The sequence below is a fragment of the Lactuca virosa genome, chromosome 4, assembly GCF_052849685.1.
Source record: "Lactuca virosa cultivar CGN04683 chromosome 4, Lactuca_virosa_CGN04683_v6, whole genome shotgun sequence".
NCBI classification, from domain to species: domain Eukaryota; kingdom Viridiplantae; phylum Streptophyta; class Magnoliopsida; order Asterales; family Asteraceae; genus Lactuca; species Lactuca virosa.
Window position 1 is genome coordinate 89,422,378 of NC_136429.1, and position 10,681 is coordinate 89,433,058.

Genomic DNA, 10,681 nt, shown 5'->3' on the forward strand with positions numbered 1-10,681 from the left:
TCACTTCGTTTATTTCGTCTAATGGTGGAATTGGTGAATCGTCATTCACCTACCTTTATGAACTTCACACTTGGATCTCGGCATCCCATTTCTAAGTTATGAATCTTCATAGTTGGATCCTAACCTTAATATTATATCTTTGGGTTATTATATTGAGGTATCTTGAAATCTAACTAAAACTTTCTTTCCTTTCAGATGTCTACTCCTGGAAACACTTCTGCTTCATCATCCTCCAACCACAACTTCTCTTTGCTCAACATTTGCTCCAAAGTCGTTATGGATGGCTCTAACTATAACGATTGGATGCGTAACATCAAGATGGCGCTTCGATTTGAGGACAAAGAATATGTCCTTGAAAAGGAGCTCAAAGAGCTTGATGAGTCTAAAGCTACTCCTGAAGAATATGATGCCTACAAGAAACATTATGATGATGCTACCAAAGTGGCATGCATCATGGTCGCAACCATGTCCCCAGAACTGCAGAGGTACTATGAGGACTACTGGCCCTTTGAGATGAACAAGGACCTTATGGAGAAGTACCATAAGCGAGCTCGTCAAGAAAAGTTTGAAGTAGTCAAGCCACTCATGGCTTGCAAGATGAAAGAAAGGGAGTCGGTTGTGTCTCATGTGCAAAGAATGCAACGCTACATAGAGCGTTTGGTCAAGCTCAACATTCACTTTGATGAGGAATTGGCCATTGACATGGTCTTGAACTCATTACCTGATTGTTATGGTCAGTTTATTCTAACTTACCATTTGAACAACACTGAGCAGACACTGGCCCAATTGCACAACTTGTTGCAGACAGCTGAAGCAGGGATGAAGGGTAAAAGTATAGCCTCCACTCCTGCAAGTGCCCCTGTCTTGGCTATTGGACAGGGAAAGGGGAAAAAGAGGAAAGGTCCTCCTAAGCAAAACTGGAAGAACAAGGCTCAAGCTGGGTCATCTAGTAATGGCCCAAAGGCTAAGCCCAATGCTACCATTCCCCATGTTTCTGATCTAAAAGATGCAGATTGCTTTTATTGCAATGACAAAGGGCACTGGAAGAGAAGATGCCCAAAATATCTGCAGGATATCAAAGATGGCAAAGTGAAGCCATCTTCAGCAGGTATTTACACTATTTCTTCTAATAACTCATTATCTTCTCGTTCATGGGTCCTTGATACAGGATGTGGTTTTCACATCTGTTCTGATTTACAGGGGCTAAAAGAAAGTGAGGAGATAGAACGAGGAAGGATAAACTTGATCATGGGAAACAAGAAGTCTTCACCAGTGACCAAGATCGGAGTTTACCAACTTTTTCTTAGTAATGATGTTAGATTAGGTTTATTAAATTGTTGCTATTCGTCTGAGATGACGAGAAACATTATTTCATTTCATGCATTGTTCAGACAAGGTTTTAAATATTCTTTTAATGATTTGAATGGTTCAATTTCTGTTTATAAGAATGGTGTTTTTGTATTTGAAGCTTTGCCTTGTGATGGTGTGTATGAAACAGTGACTTGTGTTGATAGCTTAGGAAATACTGTATTTAATATTGACTTGTCTAATAGTGTAGACAAGGCATGCTTGTGGCATTGTCGTCTTGGACACATTAACAAGAAACGCATAGCCCAACTCCAAAAGGATGGAGTGTTGGAATCATTTGACCTAAAATCAGATGATATGTGTGAATCTTGTCTTTTGGGAAAGATGACAAAATCACCATTCACAGGGTCTTGTGAAAGAGGTGAAGGTCTGTTGGATCTCATACACACAGATGTGTGTGGGCCCTTCAGATTAACTACAAGGGATGCTAATCGATTCTATGTGATTTTCACTGATGATTATAGCAGATATGGCTATATCTACTTAATCAAACATAAGTCAGAAACTTTTGAAAAGTTCAAAGAGTTTAAGCAGGAGGTCGAAAATCAATTGGGCAGGAAGATAAAGGTACTTAGATCCGATAGAGGCGGGGAGTATCTTAGTATCGAGTTCAACGACTATCTGAAAGAATGTGGGATAGTCTCACAATTAACTCCTCCTAGGACTCCACAGTTAAATAGTGTAGCTGAGAGGCGTAATCGAACCTTGTTAGACATGGTTCGTTCTATGATGAGTCGTGCTTCGCTTCCTATTCACTTCTGGGGGTATGCCTTAGAGACAGCCGCCCACATCCTCAATCTTGTCCCTACAAAGAAGGTTTCCAAAACACCTCATGAAATGTGGACGGGGAAAGTTCCCTCGTTAGCACATATTAAAGTCTGGGGTTGTGAAGCTTTCGTAAGACGGGAGAATCACGACAAGCTAGAAACTAGAAGTGAGAAATGTTTTTTCATTGGTTACCCAAAACAGTCTTTTGGATATTTGTTCTACAGACCTATTGAAAACGTGGTCTTTGTAGCACGAAGAGGAGTCTTTCTAGAAAGAGAGCTCATATTCAAAGAGGACAGTGGGAGCACCATTGACCTTGAAGAAATTCAAGAGTTAGCCAATGAAGGAACATTAGATGACACTAGCACTCAACCAGAGGAAACAGTTCCTGTTGAACCAGTTGATAACTCATTACCTCTTCGAAGATCCACTAGGTTGAGTGTGCCACCTGAGTTGTATGGTTTTCATATTACTTCAGACGGTGACACATTCATCAGTGATAGGACACTGGTAAATTTAGATGAACCAGTCACTTATAAGGAAGCAATGGCAGGCCCAGAGGCTTCCAAGTGGAAAGAGGCAATGGACAGCAAGATTAAGTCCATGTATGACAACCAAGTTTGGAATTTGGTTGATAGTGCACCAGGTCGTAAGACAGTTGGGTGCAAATGGATCTTCAAGAAGAAGACAGACATGGATGGAAATGTGCACACATTCAAGGCTCGACTGGTTGCAAAAGGTTTCACTCAAACCCCAGGGGTTGACTATGATGAGACTTTTTCGCCAGTAGCTAAGATTAAATCTATTAGGATATTGCTCGCCATAGCTGCCTTTCATGACTATGAAATCTGGCAGATTAATGTCAAGACTGCTTTCCTTAACGGGAAGTTGGCTGAGGATGTTTACATGAATCAGCCAGAGGGTTTTGTTGATGCAAAGTTTCCCAACAGAGTGTGCAAGCTTGAGAAATCCATTTATGGATTGAAACAAGCATCTCGCAGCTGGAATCTTTGCTTCCATGAGAAAGTCAAAGAGTTTGGTTTCTCTAGAAGTGAAGATGAGTTTTGTGTGTATATCAAGGCTAGTGGGAGTATAGTAACTTTTCTAGTGTTATATGTCGATGACATATTACTCATTGGTAACGACGTTCCAACCTTGAAAGATGTTAAGTCTTGGCTTGGAAAGTGTTTTGCCATGAAAGACCTTGGAGAAGCTGCCTATATTCTTGGGATTAGAATATTGAGAGATAGAAAGAAGAGACTAATTGGACTTAGTCAGAGCACATACTTGGATAAGGTACTAAAGAGGTTTAGTATGGAAAATTCCAAGAAGGGAGAGCTACCTATCCAAAGCAATACCAAATTGAGTAAGACTCAATGCCCGAGTACAGATGAGGAAATAGCATACATGAGTCGTGTACCTTATGCTTCCGCTGTCGGATCGATCATGTACGCTATGACATGTACTCGCCCTGATGTGGCATTTGCTTTGAGCATGGTCAGTCGCTATCAGGGAAACTCGGGTAGAGCTCATTGGATAGCGGTTAAGAATATACTCAAGTATTTGCGAAGGACAAAGGACTGGGTCCTTGTGCTTGGTGGCAATGATACTTTGAGAGTAGATGGTTACAGTGATGCCAGTTTTCAAACGGATAGAGATAACTTCCGTTCTCAATCTGGCTGGGTATTTTTACTGAATGGAGGAGCGGTTACTTGGAAAAGTTCCAAGCAAGATACAGTGGCTGATTCTACTTGTGAATCAGAGTACATAGCAGCAAGTGAAGCGTCTAAGGAAGCAGCTTGGTTAAGGAACTTCATCGGAGATCTCGGAGTTGTTCCAACCATCCAGGAGCCTATGGAACTGTTCTGCGATAATGAGGGAGCGGTTGCCTTAACAAAGGAACCGAGAGATCATGGTAAAACCAGACATATCGACAGAAAGTACCATTTTATCAGACATAGAGTAGAAGAAGGCCATCTTGTAGTAAAGAGGGTGTCATCTGAAGATAACCCAGCAGACCCCCTAACAAAGGGTCTGAGTAGGGCTAAGCATATTCAGCATGCTCGGAGCATAGGACTGAAAGATGATATTAGTTTTAGTAGTTAGATTAGTTCTGAAACTTGTAACAAAGTAAATGTAATTGACTTTTGGTGATTAAATAATAAAGTATTATTTATGAGTTTGTTTGCTGCCTTTTGTCAATTGTTTATTGTGTTTCATTTTTGCATGTTTTACTTCCCGAATAATAAGATTATTCAAACTCCACAGTCGCTCGTACTTTTGGCAGTAAGTAGTGAATTAAGAATGTCGTGAATTGGATTGCAGATTGTTTGAGGATAGACATGGCAATAGAATTGCTGCAATGTTCATGAGTACTCAGAAATTGAGATTTGAGTATTGGATAAACCCTCGCTCAGAGTATCACTTCATGGAATTCATCACGAGTAATACTGAGACGATAATATCTTATAATCTTGAAACGAAGATATATGAGTTGTAATTTACAAAGTCGGTTATACATTGGTGATACGGAAACGCATCAGTAACTTGGTGTTATAAAACGTATTGTCATGTATAATTTGATGAGTAAAAGATACAAGCATATGAGTCAACGTTTATTCGTTCCTTTTGCCCTAACCGGAAAAGCGATATCTGTGGGCCCCTCGATGATTTGGTGTTGACTTATGTGTTGGGCCCAGCCAGGACTAAATTGATGTGTTCAATTAGAAGTCCTACATCATCACAAATCAGAAATCGGGAAACATAGATTCTGGACAAAGAGATTGATTACGTTCCATGTCTTATGTCTGGGGATATCTTGCAGAACGAAGGATTATATGATCACTTATCTCAGGACATGTAACTGACTGGGTCAGAGTTCAGCAGCAGCTTTTGGAAGCTACAATTTGCTGGTCAAATTTAGAAGGCATACTAGCAATTATAGTTACAGACTTATCCAAGTGGGAGACTGTTGGATTAGGTGTCTAAGCTCATAACTATAATTGGTATGTACTTGAATTGATAGCAGCACAGTCCTTTTGGGTTGCCCTCAACCTAGCAACTGGACAAGGAAATTATGAAATGAGAGATATTAATTTATAAGATTAATAAATTAATATAAATGATTTATTAATATGTTAAAAGATTAATATATTAATTAGAAATCATTATGTTTAATTAATAGTTAGCCAGAAATTAATCAGAATTAATTTTGGGGTTAAAAGTATTAATTATAAAGTGCAGGGACTAGTTTGCAATTATCTAATAGTTGAGTGGAAGGCTCCAGAACCTCCTTGGAAGGAGGTGGACGAAATCTATAGGGGAAACCCTAAGGATTTCGTCCAAGGGGCTTTGGATAAGGCCTTTGGATTAGCTTAGGCCCCAAGCAAAGGAGTATTAGGGTTTTACCTAAACCCTAGATCCCTCAGTTATATAAGGAGCCTCCCAGCTCCTAAATTCGGCCACTCCTACCTTGGAAGAAACACTAGGCCGAATTTCGCATACCCTAGCCTCTCTCTCCTTCAAGTTTCCTTCTTGCTAGTTCTTGGGTGTGATTCCATCAGAGGCATTACATTTGTGGTGCTAGGCTTCCAAGAAGATCAAGTTCAAGAGGATTAACAATTGTTTGCTATAACAATTGAAAGGTATGTAATTCTGAAACCCTAGTTTGTTAATTTCGAAATTAGCCTCTCTCCTCTAGGGTTCTTGTTTGCAATTCAAAGTTATATGTTCAATAGTTAAAACATAGATCCAAAGTAGGTTGCATGTGAACTTAGGAATTATTTTTCTAGTTTATTTGTTTTACCTAAAACCCATCAGTTTTCTCTCAAGATTTGGCGGCATTATTTGTATAGGGTCTGGTGTACTATGTACATGGACCACAAGAGTTTGAGATATCTCATGGATCAGCCGAATCTGAGCATGAGACTGCGTAGGTAGCTTGACGTGCTCAAGGATTATGACTGCGAGATTCTGTATCACCCGGGAAAAGCGAATGTGGTCGTTGATGCTTTGAGCCGCAAGTTGGCTAGTTCCTCAGTTGGGAGTTTATGTATAAGGATTTCAATAGTTTCTCCACTTCTGGATTTGATTAAGGAGGCGCAGGCCGTGGGGGTCAAGAAGGAGCATTGGAAACAGGAGAGGATCAGGGGCGAGATCGACAAGTTTTCCACCGACAGTCATGGATTGTTTACCGGGTGTGGTCGGGTTTAGGTACCGAATTTTGGTGGGATCAACAAATAAGTGTTTACAACCATAAAACAATATAAATGTTTAAATTCTAAATTCTACGGAACTCGATTATCACTTTTATCAACTCGAATTCCAGTAATGGTTACTAACCCATGGTTTTTGATAAATAAAAAATAATCAAAATATAATGATCAACTTAATAATAATACAAAATAAATATAAATTAAAATTTTTTTTAAACGGGTTGGCAAATTGTAAACTGGTTAGAAATTTCAACCATAGCCCAGTCCATTTAATTAAACGGTTTAGGTGGGTTGGCCATTTAATTAAATGGGTTCAAAATCTCAACCCAACCTGCTATTTATTGGGTTGGGTTGGCGTGTTCGGATTGGAATTGTCACTTCTAATTTTAGAGAGTTAATATGAGACTCGATATAATTTTAATAGTCGGATGGACCCTATGTGAAAGACATCTTGGTAATTTTGTAGGAGTTTACATAGTTTGTTGCGAGTGAAAGTTAAAAGGTTCTTACCGATACATACATATTGGTCTTTGTACATGTCATTAATGATTACTTCTTCTCTAGATTGTACAGGCCATTCTTATTCAACATTGCAATTGAGGGGCTTAATATCGCAATGAAGGAGGCGTTATCAAAGGGAATATTTGAAGGTATCTTGATCCCTAACACAAACATGGTTGTTTCTCATTTATTTTTACGCGGACGATGCCTTGTTCTTGGGTGAATGGTCAACGAAAAACATAGCAAACCTTGCTAGAATTCTTAGATGCTTTCATGTGGCATCCGGTCTCAAAGTAAACTTTGATAAGTCTCGGGTATTTGGTGTGGGTGCGAATGTAAATGAGGTTGAAAATTAGGTTTTCCCCCTTGGATGTGAGTCGGTTTCCTTACCATTCACATATCTTGGGGTTCCCGTGGGCGCCAATATGAACCTCAAGAGATCATGGAAGCCGATAATTGATAAAATAAAATCTAAACTTTCCCTGTGGAAAGCTAAGACTTTAAGCTTTGGTGGTCGTATAACATTGGAAAAATCGGTGCTTGGTAGTCTCCCAAATTTCTTCCTCTCAATATTCTTGGCACCAATTGGGGTTGTGGAAGAAATTGATAAAATAAGGAGGTGTATTATAGGGCAAGGTTCTCAAAACAATAGGAGTATTCGCTGGATTCACCGGGAAAAAAATCCTTGCTCCAAGAGATGGTGGTGGACTTGGATTAGGTTCTATTAGAGCTATGAACTTATCCTTGATGGCAAAATGGATTTGGAGACTAAGAAAAGATCAAAACTCACTATGGGCCCAGGTGGTTAGTGGGCTTCACAATTTAAATCAAAACCATCCAGACAAAATATCAAACAGGGTTTTAAATGGTGTATGGTGGAATATCTCAAAAAGTATTCACGAATTGGGAAAACTAAGCATAACCCCGTTGCAATCTAATACTTGTTGGGACTCAGACTTTGCAGATAAAAAATCTTTTGTGGTGGCTGAATTACTATTAAAGAATTGAACACGCTCCCTATTTTGTCTGTGACGGTGTTTTCTCATTGTCAGAGTTAATTCCGTTCAAGGTGTTGTGTTTTGTGTGGCGTGCAAGGCTTGGAAAGATCCCGAGTGCTATGGAGTTAAGCAAAAGGGGAGTACATATTAACTCACTGAATTGTTTGGCGTGTGGTAATAATAAGGAATGCTCGAACCACTTACTCGTTTCCTGTCTGATGGCGGAACAAGTGATAAATATGATTCTTAACTGGTGTGGCTTGGTGACTCAAAACTTCGATTATGTGAAGGAGATCGTGGCATTTGCGTGTAAACAGGGACAAAATCAAAAGGTGTTATGTGGTATTATTTTTAGTGCTTTATGGTGCATTTGGAGAGCCCGTAATGAATTGGTATTCAAAGGAGTCAAGACCTCGCCGGCGGCTATTGTTGATATAGCAAAATCTATGCCATGGTCTTCGTATGGTTGAAACATAGATCATCAAAGGGGAGTTTAGATTGGAAGTCTTGGATTTCTTCTCCTCTTAATTGCTTGTAAATATTTTTATTTTCTGTTCTTGTACTCCTTGTTATCACTAGTTGCTTGTTGGTGGTAACTTTTTAATATATTTGCCGGTTCCAGAAAAAGAAAGACTCGTCCAACCGAGGTCGTTTATTTGTATAATTGTATCTATGATTTTGACGAGATTGGCCATAATTTGAGTTATATATTAGATTTTTTTTTCTCCAACAGTACTATGATTAAAAAAGGAAAACATAAACAAACAAGAAAATTAAAGAAAATACATAAAAGGAGAACAAAGCAAAATAGAAGGGAGGATCAATTATCAATCATCATCATGTAAAAACAAAAAAAAGATTGTTAGCAACCATTTCGATTATCCGCTATCACACACCAACGAGTCTTTATGTGGCATACATTAAAAAGCATTAATAAAAAGTAAAACTTGTTCATAATACAATGAACAACAACAAATTAATACCCCTAAAACCCCTAGCTCACACGTCACCACTCGGATGGGCTCGGAAGCGGCTCGATATGGTCAAACATATCCATCGGAAAATCATCAATGAACGTATCCGGCGCCATCATCATCGGATCACCACTCTCTTGCCTCCCACAGCTCCCACCGCTTTCTCCTTCACCACCTGCAACACAAAACTTTCTGTAAATCAAACAAAAGAGATAATTCACCAAGATACTTAACTTCCAGCATGCATGAATACCTGGTGGGATGTAAGGGTATGGCACCATCTCCGAAGAACCACCTTGCCCAAAAACGGCGAAGAAATTAGGGTCCGCAAGTTGGGTGAAAATGTCGTGGTTTTCGAGCGGCGGCGGCGGTGGTGGTGATGGGAGTTCGACTTTAAGAGGCGGAGCATGAGGGAAAGGTGGTAGTAAAAGTGGTTGTGGTGGCACGTTGCAGGGGTATTGACAGAGTGGCTGGATGTCGTCATAGATAAGCAAGCTTGTGGCCGCCGTGGTTGGAGTACCGGTGGTGGGGGTGATAAGTTCCGGCAGTGGGACCATGTTGATTGGTTCACAGTAAGGCGAGGAGCAAGACAATGTTTTTGGTGACGTCACTGATGATTCTTCTGTTGAAGAACTTTGTTTCGGTGCCTGAAATCGTCAAACAAATGATTTTTATAATACGAAAATTAAATGGATTGAAATGAGATTTTTTACCTCAAAGGTGGGAACTTTATGGAGGGAAGGGGGTTCCCGGAGAGATTTGTGGGACTTTGGTGGTGGTGGTGGTGGCTGCGCCTGCGGTGGTGTTTGAAGAACTCGAGCCAATCTTTTCTGTCTGCTACTCCAGAAGTTCTTCACATCGTTATCTGTTCTTCCCGGCAAATACGTAGCGATTCTTGCCCATTTGTTCCCGAATTGCCCCTGTAGGTCTATCACTATCCTCTCTTCCTCTGAAGAAAACTTCACACCACTGATCACACACACAGATAGAAATCAGATGCATGTTCTTCATGTGTCAAAAAGAAAAAGAAAAACACAAAATTACAAGAAACCTTATCAAAATTTAATTTCAATTTATCAAAAGTTTATAAACGATGGGCGAACAACCATTTGAAATGAAGACAAAATATTGCATTCTTGCAACAGTAAAAGAAGAACACAATGAGTTCAAGTTCTTCATTGATAACAAGAAACCCATTTCTAAAAGAAGCACACAGACACAATATTAACCCAAAAACTCAGTATATCGACTGAAGTATACTCTATGAACACTCTCACATACAGACATAAACACAAACAGTTTGTGTGTGCAAAGTACAGAAGACAAAAACGAACGTTACCGATTACCATCATCGATTATCACTTCAATTTTCAAAATTCGCGCGACTAAAACTCAAAAAACAGATGGGGAATTGGATAAAACAGACGCGTTGTTGATGAATTTGAAAAGAGAAAGTTATCGAGGGTGGTACTTTTTGAGATTGGGTCTGAGTTTGTTGACCCAACGAAGACGACAAGATTTTCCAGTGCGTTGAAGAAGGCCTTTGGATCGAATGGAGCTCCAATCTCTGGGTCCGTATTTCTTGACATGCTTCATCAAAACTTCATCTTCTTCTGACTTCCATGGCCCTTTCTTTATCTCCCCCATTTCGTCATACATTCTTCCCCTTTCCATTGATTCTTCAATTTTCTCTCTCGCACACACTTCACACACTGCAACCCTTTTCTCTCTGTAAATTCAGTGAATTTGTCTGCAATCAGAGGGTGGGTGTATAGTGACGGTTAAGACGGTTATTGCCATGATCTCCGATATTCCCCCCTTTTTTCTCTCTTTCGAAAACATGGGTAGAATTTTACAT

General features: G+C 39.7%; 1 protein-coding gene across 1 annotated transcript; it reads right to left on the reverse strand.

The window, feature by feature from the left end:
- Positions 1-8,840: 8,840 nt before the first annotated feature.
- DUO1 (myb-like HTH transcriptional regulator family protein) lies at positions 8,841-10,484 on the reverse strand. The gene is made up of 4 exons (XM_079047009.1): positions 10,295-10,484; positions 9,537-9,792; positions 9,077-9,470; positions 8,841-8,998 (listed from the first exon to the last, which is right to left on the reverse strand). The coding sequence occupies exons 1-4, from the start codon at positions 10,480-10,482 to the stop codon at positions 8,856-8,858; spliced, it is 981 nt and encodes a 326-aa protein (XP_078903135.1). The 5' UTR covers positions 10,483-10,484; the 3' UTR covers positions 8,841-8,855.
- Between the last annotated feature and the right edge of the window lie 197 nt (positions 10,485-10,681).